The sequence below is a fragment of the Haliotis asinina genome, chromosome 11, assembly GCF_037392515.1.
Source record: "Haliotis asinina isolate JCU_RB_2024 chromosome 11, JCU_Hal_asi_v2, whole genome shotgun sequence".
Classification (NCBI taxonomy): Eukaryota; Metazoa; Mollusca; class Gastropoda; order Lepetellida; family Haliotidae; genus Haliotis; species Haliotis asinina.
The window spans coordinates 47233587-47253634 of record NC_090290.1 but is presented as its reverse complement, the minus strand read 5'-3'; the positions used below and the strand labels follow the sequence as shown (position 1 = coordinate 47253634).

General features: G+C 41.5%; 1 protein-coding gene and 1 pseudogene across 1 annotated transcript; one reads left to right on the top strand and one right to left on the bottom strand.

Moving 5' to 3' along the window:
- The first annotated feature begins 7514 nt into the window (after nucleotides 1–7514).
- Nucleotides 7515–14417, top strand: LOC137255486 (fap1 adhesin-like). Its single transcript, XM_067792921.1, has 7 exons — nucleotides 7515–8002; nucleotides 8192–8650; nucleotides 9524–10018; nucleotides 10640–10915; nucleotides 11396–11491; nucleotides 11828–12587; nucleotides 14349–14417. Exons 1-7 carry the CDS (start codon nucleotides 7515–7517, stop codon nucleotides 14415–14417), a joined length of 2643 nt encoding a protein of 880 aa, XP_067649022.1.
- A 429-nt stretch (nucleotides 14418–14846) lies between these two features.
- On the bottom strand, nucleotides 14847–19141 carry LOC137255485 (uncharacterized; annotated as a pseudogene).
- Between the last annotated feature and the right edge of the window lie 907 nt (nucleotides 19142–20048).

Sequence of the window (20048 nt, the reverse complement as noted above, 5' to 3'; positions counted from 1 at the left end):
TCAACGTCAGCGAACCTGACCACCCGATCCCATTAGTCGCTTCTTACCACAAGCATGGGTAACTGAAGATCAGCTCTAATCTGGATCTGGATTAGACTGGGAGAGAGTGCTTTTTACAGAAGATTGTTAAAGTCCAATTTTAATCCATGGGAACCGTGAAATGTCCAGTTGGTCACAAACGATCTTGTTTCCTTCGCCAGTTCCCCTTGCTCAAATACGAAATGCCCTTCGGAAAGGTCTTTCTACAACATTTAGACATCTCTCCATATGTTAAAATTCCACCAAGCAGCACCAACATAGATTCTCTGTATTTCTGGATTACCGTTGGGCAGTTACAGAAACCAAACTATGGTATACGTTGAAACGTAGCTGAAAGAAGATAAATCTTTCATACAAACCATTTTCCAGTCATGGATGTTGCTAATGAAGACGTCACTTCCGACTGTAAGGCTGCTATTTCTCGTTTCCTTGATCTCGGGCAATTGTTGACATGTTTGTTTCTCAGGATCAAAGGTAAAGGACAGGCACAGAGGGAGTAGTTTGCATTCAGCTGCGCAGTCGTACATGGAGGGCGCAAAAACAGATCGGATGTAACCAGGAGTCTTTACAGGGAGAACTTCATTCATGGGAGGATATGAACAGTCGTCAATACTCGCCTGCAATGTCATGGACAGGCCACAAAGACACACAGTGGCAACAAGGATGATAGACATCACTGCCTGTAGACTGAAAGTAGAATTGTATACAAGATTCAAGTTGTAGTGCTATGTTACAAAAAACGACCTCCCGTTCCTAGATCATCCAGTAGCATGTTTTGTCGTCATCGGTCGTCACTGCTCATATAGACTACAGTGGGCAATGCAAAATCGCAAGTGGGGTTATCAACAATGGAGAGCTGTGTTTTATTCCTGAAAATAACAGCAGCCGATGACAGACGGAGAACACGACGCGGTCACATCTTCCTGAAAGACAACGATTGTGCTCACACTGCTAGCGGAACAATGGACTTAATAAGACATGGGATACAACCCATACAATAGCCTGCATCCAGTTCGGATTTAATACAGTGAACAACGCATAGGGATCGATTTACACAAATGACATTCAAGAACTAAGTGAGCGAATCTGGCCACTAGATTACGTTAATCGTCTCTTACGGCAAACGTGGATTGCTGAGGAACAGGCCTAAACCAGATCTTAGTACTAACAGACAGGTTAGCTACTAGCAGACAGGTGCACAGATAGATAGTCGGACAGATGACTGTATCACTGACGATATGTGAATGATAAATAACGCTCTGCAAAACATAACTAGATGGTAAACAAATCTGCTGCTTGTAGGCCGTGGACTTGTCGACATATATGTCCCTGTGAGCGGTTTTGTTCTTTCAGCAATTTTGAGTGATGTTATATATTTTGCTAAAACAAGAAGTAGAAGGAGTGAGTGCGTTAAAGTTAACAGTCACGTAACTAGCGTCTCTAAAATTGGATATCACACTAGGACAATACAGTATAAACATGTGTTATACATCTCCCACAACTGAACGTATCACCATGTTATGAAACAAGATATAAAATCAGGATGAAAAAATAATGTTAAGTCAGTTTCTTCATATCACAGTTAATGGTCAATCCACTGGGAAAATGACGCCACACATGTGTTGTTTCAATCAGTATCATAGTAGCCTAGTGGCGCCAACTACCCAGGATCGGTTGTATGCATGAATAGAATGTGTGAAGCAATTTTGGCCGTCTAGTGCCCTGATGTTGCTGGAATATTGCTAAATGTGATGAAAAGCTAAAATCACTCACTCAATCTGTGTCATCCCATGCTCTTGTTTTCATTTAAATGTGTAGATACATGAGTTGGCTGGCTTGCTGTTTTGTTGGTGAACACTACACTCAGCAATATTCCAGCTATATGGCGGTGGTTGCTGAAGGCCAATGCTAACTCGGATCTTCACAAGTATGTAGGTGTATTGGGACGAATCACATTAAAACAAGAAAAGATTCCACTAAATCACTCAGAGAAACATTCGATGACCACTTACCTTGAGTTTAGTGGCAAGAATAACTTCAGTCCTCAAGGGATACTTTACCACATTTTGTTGATGTAAAACAACGCAGGTTAGTCGTAAGGAAATTTGAGAACCACAATAATTCCACTCAACATAGTAGGCCATATCGACTTACATTCCAAGGTGCCTAATGGTACTTTGAAAGATGTTTGAAATGGAGGCCCCAGATTCTACACGTACAGATTCATACATAATGGATATTTCCTTCCATTTCAGGATATGGAACGTGGTATGTCGTCTGTGAAGGACATCCTATATTACCGATGCTACCCTAGAAGTGTTCCAGGTTATTTGGCATGTATCATCACGGACTGACATTCCACCAGTGTGAAGGTTATCATGATAGACTGATATTCCACCAATTTGATGGTTATCATCAGAAACTGACATTCCACCAATGTCAAAGTTATCATCACAGACTGACATTCCACCAAACTGATGGTAGTATTAATCAGTTGGCTACGATCCTCCCAGGTCACACAGAAGTGTGTAATTTTGAGCTCGTCATCTTTGTCAGTAGTATGTACGTGGAGATTTAAATTACCGTGACTGTACACAAACGTCAAAATCATGTGTGTGAAAAATACGACATTTCGCCCATCTGTTCTGATCCGCATTGAAAATATTAATGCTACACGCAGTTGTTTGAGTGTTTCTAGTTATTGCTTCAAAAACACCTCTCACATACACCTTTAATTCATATGAGGGGAATATACTATCAGGTGAAATTTGTTTGCAAGTAATAGTGATAGTTTTATAATCTAAGAAAGAATGTTAGGTGTATTTGAGGTGTGTGAAAACTATGACATATCGCCCATCTGTTCTGATCCGCCATTAAATTGTTATACGCCGTTGTTTGAGTATTCCTAGTTACTTCCTCAAAAACATCTTTCACAAACACCTTTAATTCATATGAGGGGAATACACTACCAGGTGAAATGTGTTTGCAAGTAATAGTGATAGTGACAAAATGTTAGGGTGTATTTGAAGTGTGAGAAAAATATGACACATTACCGATTCCCCATTGATGCTTGAGGGTTATAGTTCCATAACTTCTTTCTTTCTTGTTGATCTTATTATTTGACAAAATTGGAAAGGTGTTTTAGAAGGCTTTGTGACAGTTTTACACATTATTATTGAGGACAGTGTGACAGTGTCAGTTAACATTTTGTTAATGTCCATTCAATTCCCCACATGCAATAAGACATCTGAATTAATTTACTATTGGTGGAAACACAAATGTCTCAAAGTAGATTTTTCAAAAGGACAACTGACGTAAACACGCGTTCTCGCGATACTTTTGCGTTCTTTTACATGTTCTGAGAGAGAAGGCCGCGGTGCATCATTTAATCCTTCATTCATTCACATTTGTTCAACTTTCTATTATTCGTTTTCTTTCTTTCTTTCATTCATTTACATAATTCTTGCTCTTAATTCTTACTATAATTCATTCATTCATTGTAAAATTCCGACTGATACAATATACTGGCTGACGTTCTGTTAAACAAAACTGAAGTTGCGCTGGGAACGAGCCAAGTCACTATGTGGAGCATGGGAGCATGACAAGGCACACGTTAATTAGTACAAATGGTAGCGAGTGACCTATCCCTGTTGTAGAGTGTCCCTGGTTTATTGTAGGAAGAGTTACGATAGCATTTGCTAACACAAGAAAATTAAAACTGGAAAATTGGAAAAACAAAAACTCACTCACTCAGTATGCTCATAAGCATTTTGGTTCCTTCATCTATGTAGACATGAAAGTAGGCTAGGAGGAAGTACTCTGAAACATGAAATACTCAAAAGGCGCAAGGAAACATTTTATGACGACTTACCTTGAGCTTGCTGATAAGAATTACTTTAGTTTTCAAGCCAACCCTTGGTTTGTACCTTTTGCAACGATGCTCGTTGCTATGAGACAACGCAATGGAGTTTTAAGAAACTTGCGAATGTTACAAATTCCACACAGCATAATAAGAAATAGTGATTTATATTTCCGAATCATTCCGAGATGCCTCTATTGTTGAATTAATGCTGATCTGCAATAGATATCCTTTTCGCCACAGATAGATTATCGTATTATAGATGGTTAGGTTTAAAGACCGTGATATAGCGTGTGTGAAGAATGTTTTTTTCATCATTCTTTATAGCTACGTCAGAAGGATACCTTCATCAACTGGCATTCCAACAACGTGATGGTTACCATCAGCAACTGGCATTCCAACAATGGGATGGCTACCAATCATCAAGTGGCATTCCAACAATGGGATGGCTACCTTCATCAACTGGCATTCCAGCCATGTGATGCCTACCATCATCAGCTGGCATTCCAACAATGTGATGGCTACCATGATCAAGTGGCATTCCAGCCATATGATGGCTACCTTTATCAAGTGGCATTCCAGCCATGTGATGCCTACCAATCATCAACTGGCATTCCTACAACGTGATGCCTACCAATCATCAACTGGCATTCCTACAACGTGATGCCTACCAATCATCAACTGGCATTCCAACAACGTGATGCCTACCAATCATCAACTGGCATTCCCACAACGTGATGACTACCATCATCATCTGGCATTCCAACAACGTGATGACTACCATCATCAACTGGCATTCAAGCATTGTGGTGGCTACCATCATCAACTGGAATTCCAACAACGTGATGACTACCAATCATCAAGTAGCATTCCAACAACGTGATGACTACCAATCATCAAGTAGCATTCCAACAACGTGATGGTTACCATCATCAAGTGGCAATCCAACAACGTGATGACTACCAATCTTCAAGTGGCATTCCAACAACGTGATGACTACCATGATCAAGTGGCATTCCAACAACGTGATGACTACCATCATCAACTGGCATTCCAGCAATGTGACTGACATCATCATCAACTGGCATTCCAGCAATGTGACTGACATCATCATCAACTGGCATTCCAGCAATGTGACTGATATCATCATCAACTGGCATTCCAACCATGTGACTGTCATCATCAACAACTGGCATTCCAGTAATGTGACTGATATCATCATCAACTGGCATTCCAGCAATGTGACTGATATCATCATTAACTGGCATTCCAACCATGTGACTGACATCATCATCAACTGGCATTCCAGCCATGTGACTGACATCATCATCAACTGGCATTCCAGCAATGTGACTGATATCATCATCAACTGGCATTCCAGCAATGTGACTGATATCATCATCAACTGGCATTCCAACAATGTGACTGACATCATCAACTGGCATTCCAGCAATGTGACTGATATCATCATCAAGTGGCATTCCAACAACGTGATGACTACCATCATCAACTGGCATTCCAGCAATGTGACTGATATCATCATCAACTGGCATTCCAACCATGTGACTGACATCATCATCAACTGGCATTCCAACAACGTGATGACTACCATCATCAAGTGGCATTCCAGCAATGTGACAGATATCATCATCAACTGGCATTACAGCAATGTGACTGACATCATCATCAACTGGCATTCCAACAACGTGATGACTACCATCATCAAGTGGCATTCCAGCAATGTGACTGATATCATCATGAACTGGCATTCCAACCATGTGACTGATATCATCAACAACTGGCATTCCAGCAATGTGACTGATATCATCATCAACTGGCATTCCAGCCATGTGACTGATATCATCATCAACTGGCATTCCAACCATGTGACTGAGATCATCATCAACTGGCATTCCAGCAATGTGATGGCTACCATCATCAAGTGGCATTCCAACCATGTGACTGATATCATCATCAACTGGCATTCCAACAACGTGATGACTACCATCATGAAGTGGCATTCCAACAACGTGATCACTACCAATCATCAAGTGGCATTCCAGCAATGTGACTGATATCATCATCAACTGGCATTCCAGCAATGTGACTGACATCATCTTCAACTGGCATTACACCAATGTGACTGATATCATCATCAACTGGCATTCCAACAATGTGACTGACATCATCAACTGGCATTCCAGCAATGTGACTGATATCATCATCAAGTGGCATTCCAACAACGTGATGACTACCATCATCAACTGGCATTCCAGCAATGTGACTGATATCATCATCAACTGGCATTCCAACCATGTGACTGACATTATCATCAACTGGCATTCCAACAACGTGATGACTACCATCATCAAGTGGCATTCCAGCAATGTGACAGATATCATCATCAACTGGCATTCCAGCAATGTGACTGATATCATCATCAACTAGCATTCCAACAACGTGATGACTACCATCATCAAGTGGCATTCCAGCAATGTGACTGATATCATCATCAACTGGCATTCCAACCATGTGACTGATATCATCAACAACTGGCATTCCAGCAATGTGACTCATATCATCATCAACTGGCATTCCAGCAATGTGACTGATATCATCATCAACTGGCATTCCAACCATGTGACTGAGATCATCATCAACTGGCATTCCAGCAATGTGATGGCTACCATCATCAAGTGGCATTCCAGCAATGTGACTGATGTCATCATCAACTGGCATTCCAACAACGTGATGACTACCATCATCAAGTGGCATTCCAACAACGTGATGACTACCATCATCAAGTGGCATTCCAACAACGTGATGACTACCAATCATCAAGTGGCATTCCAGCAATGTGACTGATATCATCATCAACTGGCATTCCAGCAATGTGACTGACATCATCTTCAACTGGCATTACACCAATGTGACTGATATCATCATCAAGTGGCATTCCAACCATGTGACTCATACCATCATCAACTGACATTCCAGCAATGTGACTGATATCATCATCAACTGGCATTCCAACAACGTGACTGACATCATCATCAACTGGCATTCCAACCATGTGACTGACATCATCATCAACTGGCATTCCAGCAATGTGACTGATATCATCAACAACTGGCATTCCAACCATGTGACTGATATCATCATCAACTGGCATTCCAACCATGTGACTGATATCATCATCAAGTGCCATTCCAACAGTGTGACTGACATCATCATCAACTGGCATTCCAGCAACGTGACTGATATCATCATCAATAGGCATTCCAACCATGTGACTGATATCATCATCAACTGGAATTCCAGAAATGTGACTGATATCATCATCAAGTGGCATTCCAACCATGTGACTGATATCATCATCAACTGGCATTCCAGCAATGTGACTGATATCATCATCAACTGGCATTCCAACCATGTGACTGTCATCATCAACAACTGGCATTCCAGCAATGTGACTGATGTCATCATCAACTGGCATTCCAGCAATGTGACTGACATCATCATCATCTGGCATTCCAACCATGTGACTGACATCATCATCAACTGGCATTCCAGCCATGTGACTGACATCATCATCAACTGGCATTTCAACAACGTGATGACTACCATCATCAAGTGGCATTCGAGCAATGTGACTGATATCATCATCAGCTGGCATTCCAACCATGTGACTGACATTATCATCAACTGGCATTCCAACAACGTGATGACTACCATCATCAAGTGGCATTCCAGCAATGTGACTGATATCATCATCAACTGGAATTCCAACCATGTGACTGACATCATCATCAACTGGCATTCCAGCAACGTGATGACTACCATCATCAAGTGCCATTCCAGCAATGTGACTGATATCATCATGAACTGGCATTCCAACCATGTGACTGTCATCATCAACAACTGGCATTCCAGCAATGTGACTGATATCATCATCAACTGGTATTCCAGCAATGTGACTTATATCATCATCAACTGGCACTCCAACCATGTGACTGATATCATCATCAACTGGCATTCCAACAACGTGATGACTACCATCATCAAGTGGCATTCCAGCAATGTGACTGATATCATCATCAAGTGGTATTCCAACGATGTGACTGATATCATCATCAACTGGCATTCCAGCAATGTGACTGATATCATCATCAACTGGCATTCCAGCAATGTGACTGATGTCATCATCAAGTGGCATTCCAACCATGTGACTGACATCATCATCAACTGGCATTCCAACCATGTGACTGACATCATCATTAAATGGCATTCCAGCAATGTGACTGATATCATCATCAAGTGGCATTCCAACAACGTGATGACTACCATCATCAACTGGCATTCCAGCAATGTGACTGATATCATCATCAAGTGGCATTCCAACAACGTGATGACTACCATCATCAACTGGCATTCCAGCAATGTGACTGATATCATCATCAACTGGCATTCCAACCATGTGACTGACATCATCATCAACTGGCATTCCAACAACGTGATGACTACCATCATCAAGTGGCATTCCAGCAATGTGACTGATATCATCATCAACTGGCATTCCAACCATGTGACTGACATCATCATCAACTGGCATTCCAACAACGTGATGACTACCATCATCAAGTGGCATTCCAGCAATGTGACAGATATCATCATCAACTGGCATTCGAACCATGTGACTGTCATCATCAACAACTGGCATTCCAGCAATGTGACTGATATCATCATCAACTGGCATTCCAGCAATGTGACTGATATCATCATCAACTGGCATTCCAACCATGTGACTGAGATCATCATCAACTGGCATTCCAACCATGTGACTGACATCATCATCAACTGAAATTTCAGCAATGTGACTGATATCATCTTCAACTGGCATTCCAACAACGTAACTGACATCATCATCAAGTGGCATTCCAACCATTTGACTGACATCATCATCAAGTGGCATTCCAGCAATGTGACTGATATCATCATGACCTGGCATTCCAGCAATGTGACTGATATCATCATCAAGTGGCATTCCAACCATGTGACTGACATCATCATCAACTGAAAATTCAGCAATGTGACTGATATCATCATCAACTGGCATTCCAACAACGTGAGTGACCTCATCATCAACTGGCATTCCAACCATGTGACTGACATCATCATCAACTGGCATTCCAGCAATGTGACTGATATCATCAACAACTGGCATTCCAACCATGTGACTGATATCATCATCAACTGGCATTCCAGCAACGTGACTGATGTCATCATCAATAGGCATTCCAACCATGTGACTGATATCATCATCAACTGGAATTCCAGAAATGTGACTGATGTCATCATCAAGTGGCATTCCAACCATGTGACTGATATCATCATCAACTGGCATTCCAGCAATGTGACTGATATCATCATCAACTGGCATTCCAACCATGTGACTGTCATCATCAACAACTGGCATTCCAGCAATGTGACTGATGTCATCATCAACTGGCATTCCAGCAATGTGACTGATATCATCATCAACTGGCATTCCAACCATGTGACTGACATCATCATCAACTGGCATTCCAGCCATGTGACTGACATCATCATCAACTGGCATTCCAGCAATGTGACTGATATCATCATCAACTGGCATTCCAGCAATGTGACTGATATCATCATCAACTGGCATTCCAACAACGTGATGACTACCATCATCAAGTGGCATTCCAGCAATGTGACTGATATCATCATCAACTGGCATTCCAACCATGTGACTGACATTATCATCAACTGGCATTCCAACAACGTGATGACTACCATCATCAAGTGGCATTCCAGCAATGTGACTGATATCATCATCAACTGGCATTCCAACCATGTGACTGACATTATCATCAACTGGCATTCCAACAACGTGATGACTACCATCATCAAGTGGCATTCCAGCAATGTGACTGATATCATCATCAAGTGGCATTCCAACCATGTGACTGATATCATCATCAAGTGGCATTTCAACAACGTGATGACTACCATCATCAAGTGGCATTCCAGCAATGTGACTGACATCATCATCAACTGGCATTCCAGCAATGTGACTGTCATCATCAACAACTGGCATTCCAGCAATGTGACTGATATCATCATCAACTGGCATTCCAGCAATGTGACTTATATCATCATCAACTGGCACTCCAACCATGTGACTGATATCATCATCAACTGGCATTCCAACAACGTGATGACTACCATCATCAAGTGGCATTCCAGCAATGTGACTGATATCATCATCAAGTGGCATTCCAACGATGTGACTGATATCATCATCAACTGGCATTCCAGCAATGTGACTGATATCATCATCAACTGGCATTCTAGGAATGTGACTGATATCATTATCAAGTGGCATTCCAACCATGTGACTGACACCATCATCAACTGGCATTCCAACCATGTGACTGACATCATCATCAACTGGCATTCCAGCAATGTGACTGATATCATCATCAACTGGCATTCTAGCAATGTGACTGATATCATCATCAAGTGGCATTCCAGCAATGTGACTGATATCATCATCAAGTGGCATTCCAACAACGTGATGACTACCATCATCAAGTGGCATTCCAGCAATGTGACTGACATCATCATCAACTGGCATTCCAGCAATGTGACTGTCATCATCAACAACTGGCATTCCAGCAATGTGACTGATATCATCATCAACTGGCATTCCAGCAATGTGACTTATATCATCATCAACTGGCACTCCAACCATGTGACTGATATCATCATCAAGTGGCATTCCAACAACGTGATGACTACCATCATCAACTGGCATTCCAACAACGTGATGACTACCATCATCAAGTGGCATTCCAGCAATGTGACTGATATCATCATCAACTGGCACTCCAACAACGTGATGACTACCATCATCAAGTGGAATTCCAGCAATGTGACTGATATCATCATCAACTGGCATTCCAGCAATGTGACTGATATCATCATCAAGTGGCATTCCAACCATGTGACTGACATCATCATCAACTGGCATTCCAACCATGTGACTGATATCATCATCAACTGGCATTCCAGCAATGTGACTGATATCATCATCAAGTGGCATTCCAACCATGTGACTGACATCATCATCAACTGGCATTCCAGCAATGTGACTGATATCATCAACAACTGGCATTCCAACCATGTGACTGATATCATCATCAAGTGGCATTCCAACCATTTCACTGACATCATCATCAACTGGCATTCCAGCAATGTGACTGATATCATCATCAACTGGCATTCCAGCAATGTGACTGATATCATCATCAAGTGCCATTCCAACCATGTGACTGACATCATCATCAACTGAAATTTCAGCAATGTGACTGATATCATCTTCAACTGGCATTCCAACCATGTGACTGATATCATCATCAAGTGGCATTCCAACCATGTGACTGATACCATCATCAACTGACATTCCAGCAATGTGACTGATATCATCAACAACTGGCATTCCAACCATGTGACTGATATCATCATCAAGTGGCATTCCAACCATGTGACTGATGTCATCATCAAGTGAGATTCCAACAATGTGAGTGACATCATTATCAACTGGCATTCCAGCAATGTGACTGATATCATCATCAATAGGCATTCCAACCATGTGACTGATATCATCATCAACTGGAATTCCAGAAATGTGACTGATATCATCATCAAGTGGCATTCCAACCATGTGACTGATGTCATCATCACCTGGCATTCCAACAATGTGACTGACATCATCATCAAGTGGCATTCCAGCAATGTGACTGATATCATCATCAACTGGCATTCCAACAATGTGACTGATATCATCATCAAGTGGCATTCCAACCATGTGACTGATATCATCATCAACTGGCATTCCAGCAATGTGACTGATATCATCATCAACTCGCATTCTAGCAATGTGACTGACATCATCATCAACTGGCATTTCAACAACGTGATGACTACCATCATCAAGTGGCATTCCAGCAATGTGACTGATATTATCATCAACTGGAATTCCAACCATGTGACTGATATCATCATCAACTGGCATTCCAACAACGTGATGACTACCATCATCAAGTGGCATTCCAGCAATGTGACTGATTTCATCATGAACTGGCATTCCAACCATGTGACTGTCATCATCAACAACTGGCATTCCAGCAATGTGACTGATATCATCATCAACTGGTATTCCAGCAATGTGACTTATATCATCATCAACTGGCACTCCAACCATGTGACTGATATCATCATCAACTGGCATTCCAACAACGTGATGACTACCATCATCAAGTGGCATTCCAGCAATGTGACTGATATCATCATCAAGTGGCATTCCAACGATGTGACTGATATCATCATCAACTGGCATTCCAACAACGTGATGACTACCATCATCAAGTGGCATTCCAGCAATGTGACTGATATCATCATCAAGTGGCATTCCAACGATGTGACTGATATCATCATCAACTGGCATTCCAGCAATGTGACTGATATCATCATCAACTGGCATTCTAGGAATGTGACTGATATCATTATCAAGTGGCATTCCAACCATGTGACTGACACCATCATCAACTGGCATTCCAACCATGTGACTGACATCATCATCAACTGGCATTCCAGCAATGTGACTGATATCATCATCAACTGGCATTCTAGCAATGTGACTGATATCATCATCAAGTGGCATTCCAGCAATGTGACTGATATCATCATCAAGTGGCATTCCAGCAATGTGACTGATATCATCAACAACTGGCATTCCAGCAATGTGACTGACATCATCAACAACTGGCATTCCAGGAACGTGATTGTTTTCATAAGCGTCCAACTTTACAGTAATGTGATTGGTATCGTCTGCGACTGGCATTCCAACGGTGTAAGAGGTATCATCAGAGACTGACATTAATGCAATGTGATGCAATGGGATTAAAAGTCCCGCTTGATCGATTGTATGGAACGGTGGGGTTTTTTTTTCATCTCAGATGGCCAATTTCAAGAGTAGCCTGTCTGGTCTGGTACATATTCTTAACCCTAACACCTGTGAAAGATGTGTTGTGGAGAGTAAACCAGGACTTAGTTTATCGATTTTGTAAACAGGCAGTGGGGACCTATGTGTACGTTCTCCTGACACGAACCCCACATAAGATCTCAGGGATCATCTCAGCAGAGACAACGTGTACCACCTCCAGCGAGCAAACAGAAACTTGATCAGAATTTCTCAGACTTGGATTTCTTGGAATCGAGTTCCTGCCGACGTCGTGAGGAGACAGACGTGAGTTGGCAAGCATGGAGGCCCAGCAGGGTCACACTACTCACTATTGATGGCGTGTCTCATTATGTTACACTCATGAATTTCAAGCCCTTGACTCGGCATTACATAAAATTGTTGGGAAATGATTTATGTTTGTATAATGATTATCATAAATCTTCCGTTCTTACATTTTTGTATTTTTCGGTGAATTCGCTGATAACTCTCTTTGGTCTGGTAGTTTCTACTGTGCCTGTACAGGCAGTGAGTGGTTTTGGCATACTAGATAGACTTGGATCTGTTAGGACATTCTAGAACCATATATGTCAATCTTAGTTTCGAATTATCTGGCATGATTGTTTTTTGTAACTGTTGCCCCTTATCTCACGTTACCTGCCAAGTCACCAGAACACTAATATCCTGTGTGATATCGTGTGGGACAATGACATACCCTGCACAGCCCAATCTGCAGGTTCGAGTACAGTTACTAAGACTTGAATGTTACCCTCATTGTTTACATTGTTACAGTCGCTTCTCGTGTATTGGACTACCTCTTACCTTGTACTGCCACACAATTCTGTGCCTTTTTATCGCTTATTTTACTTTAGTAATCTTAAAATACAATTGTTAATAAAACACATTTCTCCCTTGTTTATTGATTTCATTATTATTTCGAGTGAGGACTGATTCCCAGTTAGGTTGTTAGTCTCACTTTGGGAATGAGCATATCGCAATATAAACGGTGTTTATTACATGAGGATCGGTGTAGTACAAAGTTCGTGGTCTCTGTAGCATCACAGACATATCCTCACTGCCAGCCACCATTTTGACGCGTGCCATTCCCTGTCGCTAGGGCTCACGTCCAAGAAACCCCCACTGCTAAAACGACACCACTTACGAGGTAGTATATCTGCAGTTTTACATTCAAAGGACGTTTCTTCCACACATTCCTTCGTGCACATTCTTACAGCATCTTCAAACTCTCCTTTCACGGCCACACTTCTTCCGGTTATGATCCTTTATCCCCAGCCCCTTATACAGAGTCGTGGTGTTTCCATATCTCTTGCATTCTGAAATGTGAGTCAGATGGCCTTAAGCTGCTTCAAGCAATAGTAATGACATGTAAGTTGTTTGTAGTGGGACTGTCGTGAAGATGCTTTGGTGACTGACCATCGCAACTATAGGCACGATATAAGTCGATACTAGGGTTCAAACTGATGGTCATCGAATCCTGGCTGGGGAAACTAACGAGTGAGGTTATTCTAAAGCCTCCAATGTCTTGAAGACCGATTACAAACCTGGCCAATATTACAATGCTGCCTTGTTACTTGTTAGTGTATACAACCAAGCTTAGAGTATTGTTCACGACCTCATACTCCGAGCATGCATACTGTATCAAGCTCTGCGAACCTATTCACTGCGCATGCGTTATGCACAACTGTTGAAACCACATTTTCCCCCAGCGCTGGGGGACATTTAGTCAACAGTATCAACTCCGATTTCGAGAGCTTTTTTTCCATCGCGTTTTTTTTCAACGTTATAGGTTGAATTGGCATTTTTGATGATTTGTTTCGGTAAGTGCATACCGAGAGGTATCGGAATCTGCAAAGTTGTGTTTTACGGGGCATCTGACCTTTAAGCTATTGGTATATCTCTTCCACAAAGGAGCTCATCTCTGTCACAGGTGTTACTTGTAATGTTGTGGCTGTACCCAGGGTGACACAGTCACTGTCCACGGAAGCAGGACGTCATGGGAGTGTGGCAGTCGTCCTCACGAGAACAGTTCTTGCCAATATCTTTTATTAAATCACACAAACTTTCCCACAGGAACTAACATACCACAGAAACAGAGTCAGTGAGTAAGTAAGTAAATCTAGTTTTACACCCTTTTAGCAATATTCTTGAAATATCACGGCAAGGGACACCACACATTGGCTTCTCATATTGCACCAAGGTCTGGAACTGAACAAAGTCTTCAGCGTAACCAGATGTAGCATTAACCAGTTGGCTATGATCCGCCCAAGTCAAACAGAAGTGTGGCAGATTTGAGTTCCAAACACGTTATTTTGAGCACCTTTATCCCTGTCAATAGAATGTGCATGGAGATTTAAATTACCATGACCGTACACAAGCGTCTAAGTCATCATCGTAGCTAACGTTTGCGTGCATGTGGGGGTCATCTTCGTAAAGAGCATTGTTGTAAATAACGAGTGAGCAGAGATTTATATGTGTGTCATAGTTGAGCAAATTTATGAATTTCATGAGTTAACATTAAACGTCACATCGGCAATATCTCAGCCATTTCGTAACGAGAAGGTATTTGACATTCTTGTGAATTTTAAAACCAGAGGCTGTGAAAACGTATTCATTGGTTTCATAAATATCAAACACAACTGTATGTTCTGTATATTATAAATGTGTACTTACCATCATATATTTCACACAACGGTTGGTCATTCCTTCCCAGAGTGCACCGCGAATATGTGCCAGAGGGACTGTCACCACAGGCACCTATCAGTGACTAAACACGCATGTTTTATGACGACAATTGCTCACATGTATACGTTGACATCACATCTTCCCTATAACAAGTTTGTTTGTTGTTTAACGCTGCATTCCAGATATATGGTGGCGGTCCGTAAATAATGGAGTCTGGACCAGTAATCAGTGTCATCAGCAGTTACGATATAATGATACGTGTCAACAACGTCAGCGAACCTGACCACCCGATCCCATTTGTCGCTTCTTACCACAAACATGGGTTACTGAAGATCAGTTCTAATCTGGATCTTCAGGGATTAGATTGGGAGAGAGTGCTTTTACAGTTGGTTGTTAAGGTCCAAGTGTAATCCATGGGAACCGTGAAATGTCCAGCTGGTCACAAGCGATTTTGTTTCCATCGCTTCCTCCCCTGAAACGTACTTCGCAAAGGTCTTTCTACAACTTTTAGACATCTCTCCATATGTAAAAATTCCACAAGCAGTACCACCATAGATTCTCTGTATTTCTGGATTACCGTTGGTTAGTTACAGAAACCAAACTATGGTATACGTTGAAACGTAGCTGAAAGAAGATAAAGCTTTCATACAAACCATTTTCCAGTCATGGATGCTGCTAATGAAGACGTCACTTCTGACTGTAAAGCTGCTATTTCTCGTTTCCTTGGTCTCGGGCAATTGTTGACATGTTTGTTGCTCAGGATCAAACGTAAAGGACAGACACAGAGGGACTAGTTTGCATTCAGCCGCGCAGTCGTACATGGAGGGCGCACAAACAGATCCGATGTAACCAGGAGTCTTCACAGGGACAACTTCATTCATGGGAGGATATAAACAGTCGTCAATACTCGCCTGCAATGTCATGGACAGGGCACAAAGACACACAGTGGCAACAAGGATGATAGGCATCAGTGCCTGTAGACTGAAAGTAGAATTGTATACAAGATTCAAGGTATAAAACTACCCCCTGTTCCGAGATCGCCCAATAGCATGTTTTTTCGTCATCGGTCGTCACCGCTCAAACAGACTGCAGTGGGCAACGCAACATTGCAAGTGAGGTTATCAACACTGGCGAGCTGTGTTTTTTTCCTGAAAATAACAGATGTTGTGTTTCAGCAGCCGATGACAGAAGGAGAACACGACGCGGTCACATCTTCCTGCAAGACAACGCTTGTGCTCACACTGCTAGAGCAACACTGGACTTCATAAGACATGGGATACAACCCATACATTAGCCTGCATTCAGTTCGGATTTGAGTCCAGTAGAACACCTTTGGGGCGTAATGCAAACAAGGCCCACACGATACTGCCTTTGAGGTATCCTAATAATACCATTTTTGGTGATTCTGTATGTGTGAACTCTAAATGTGATTCCCGAAAATATGTTAACCATAATTGTCACGTTTGAACTCAATACTCAGTTTTGATTGATATTTAGAGAATTAAAGTGTATATTTTAGAAGCAGGAACCCTGTCGGTGTAGGGATTCTTTTGCGTATTTTCTTGTAACACTGGAGTGGTCTTGTTTTCAAAGTGTTCGCTCGTCACATTGAAGAACAGAGATTGATTACCAACATGGGTACAATTTGTGAAGACCATTGCAGGAATAGTGCCCAAAGCAGCGTAGGCTTAAGCTCACTTGCTTGTATTTAGGTCCTGGGTTGTGATCACTTTACTGTTTAAAAGAAATACTTCAGAAAGAGGTGTATGAAGATTGGAGTTTAACGATTAACGATAACGATTGGCGATTGTTTAACGCCGCTATCAGCAGTACTTGAGCTATGCCACGGACGTTTGTAAATAATCGAAACTGGGCTATACAATACAGCGATCAACGTATAAGAATCGATTTACACAAATGACATGCAAGAACTAAGTGAAGGAACCTGGCAACTTGATTACTTTAGTCGCCTCTTACGGCAAGTGGTGCTGAAGAATAGGCCTTAACCGGATCTTCACAGGTTAGTACTAGCAGACAGGTGCACAGATAGATAGTCAGACTGATGACTGTGTCACTGACGATATGTGAATAACTAATAACACTCTGCAAAATATATTCTATATGGTGAACAAATCTGCTGCTTGAAGGCGGTACTTTTGCCGAGATATATGTCCCTGTGAGCGGTTTTGTTCTTTCAGCAATTGTGAAGAGAAGAGTGATGTTATATCTTTTGCTAAAACAAGAAGTAGAAGGAGTGAGAGCGTTAAGGTTAACAGTCACGTAACTAGCGTCTCTAAGATTGGATATCACTTTAGGACAATACAGTATAAACATGTGTTACACATCTCCCACAACTGAACGTATCACCATGTTATGAAACAAGATATAAAATGAGGATGAAATATTAATGTTGGGTCAGTTTCTGCATATCACAGTTAATGGTCAGTCCACTGGGAAAATGACGCCATGCATATTTTGTTCAATCAGTATCTAGTACCCTAATGGTGAAATCTCGTCTCGTCGCGTCAACTACCCAGAATCGATTGTATGCATGAGTAGAATGTTTGAAGACCTTTTGGCCGTCCCATGCCATGATGATGCTGCAATATTGCTAAATGGGATAAAAAACAAACAAATTAAAATCACTGTCAATCAATGTCGTCCTATGCATTTGCCTTTAAATGTGTATGTAGATACATGAGTTGGCTGGCTGGCTGGTTTGATGGTGAACACTGCACGCAGCAATACTCCAGCTCTATGGTGGTGGTTGCTGAAGGCCAATGCTAACTCGTATCTTCACAAGTATGTAGATATATTGGGACGAATTACATTGAAACAAGAGAGGCCAACGAAACTTTCGATGACCACTAACCTTGAGTTTAGTGACAATAATAATAAACTTCAGTTCTCAAGGGATACTTTGCCACATTTTGTTAATGTGAAACAACGCAGGTTAGTCGTAAGAAACTTATGGAAGCTTAAGAATCCCACTCAACATAGTAGGCCATACCGAAACATTCCAAAGTGTCTAATGGTGCTTTGAAAGACGTTTCAAATGGCGTCCCCATAATCCAACACCTATAGATTCATACATAATGGATATTTTCTTTCATTTTCAGGATATGGAACGTGATATATCGTCCGTGAAGGACATCGTATATTCCCGAAGCTACCCCTAAACTATTCCAGGTTATGTGGCATTTATCATCACGGACTGACATTCCACCAAAGTGAAGGTTATCATCAGAGACTGACGTTCCACCTAAGTGAAGGTTATCATCAGAGACTGACGTTCCACCTAAGTGAAGGTTATCATCAGAGACTGACGTTCCACCAAAGTGAAGGTTATCATCAGGGACTGACATTCCACCAGTGTTACGGTTGACATCATCGACTGGCATTTCAGCAATGTGATTGTTGTCATTAGAGAATGACATTCCATTAATATGAGGTATCATCAGCGACTTGCATTTAGACAACGTCATTGCCATTATCTGCGACTTGCATTTAAGCAATGTGACCGCAGTTATCAGCGACTGGCACACTGGCAATGTAACGGTTATCATTAGGGACTGACATTGCAGCAAAGGGAAGGTTATCATTAGGGACTGACATTCCACCTAAGCGAGGGTTATCACCCGGGACAGACATTCCACCAAAGTGAAGGTTATCATCAAGAACTGACATTCCACTAAAGAGAAGGTTATCATTAGGGACTGACATTCCACCAATTTAATGGTTATCATTAGGGACTGACGTTCCACATAAGTGAAGGTTATCATCACAGACTGACATTATTATAACCAATTGGAAGGTTATCATCAGAGACTGAAATTCCACCAATTTCATGGTTACCATTAGAAACTGACATTCCACCAATTTGAAGGTTATCATCAGAAACTGATATTCCTCCAATGTGACGGTTGTCATCAGGGACTGACATTCCACCAGTGTTACGGTTGACATCATCGACTGGCATTTCAGCAATGTGATTGTTGTCATTAGAGAATGACATTCCATTAATTTGAGGTATCAGCGACTTGCTATTATCTGCGACTTGCATTTAAGCAATGTGACCGCAGTTATCAGCGAGTGGCAGTCTGGTAATGTAACGATTATCATCAGGGACTGACATTCCAGCAAAATGATGGTTGTCATCTGCAACTGATCTTACAGCAATCAGTTATCATCTGATCATCTACAGTATGTATTATACTTTACTAATTGATTAAGTATGTCATCACGTCACAACTGAACTTGGGCTGTCACATGTACTTCTTAAATCTAAAAAGTAACATGTTATAGATTACATTACACTTTCACAATAAAGTACACATTTAGTACTTTGGCTGGATTGAATCCCATCCGATAACATGTGTCACCACCTTTTGAATCGTA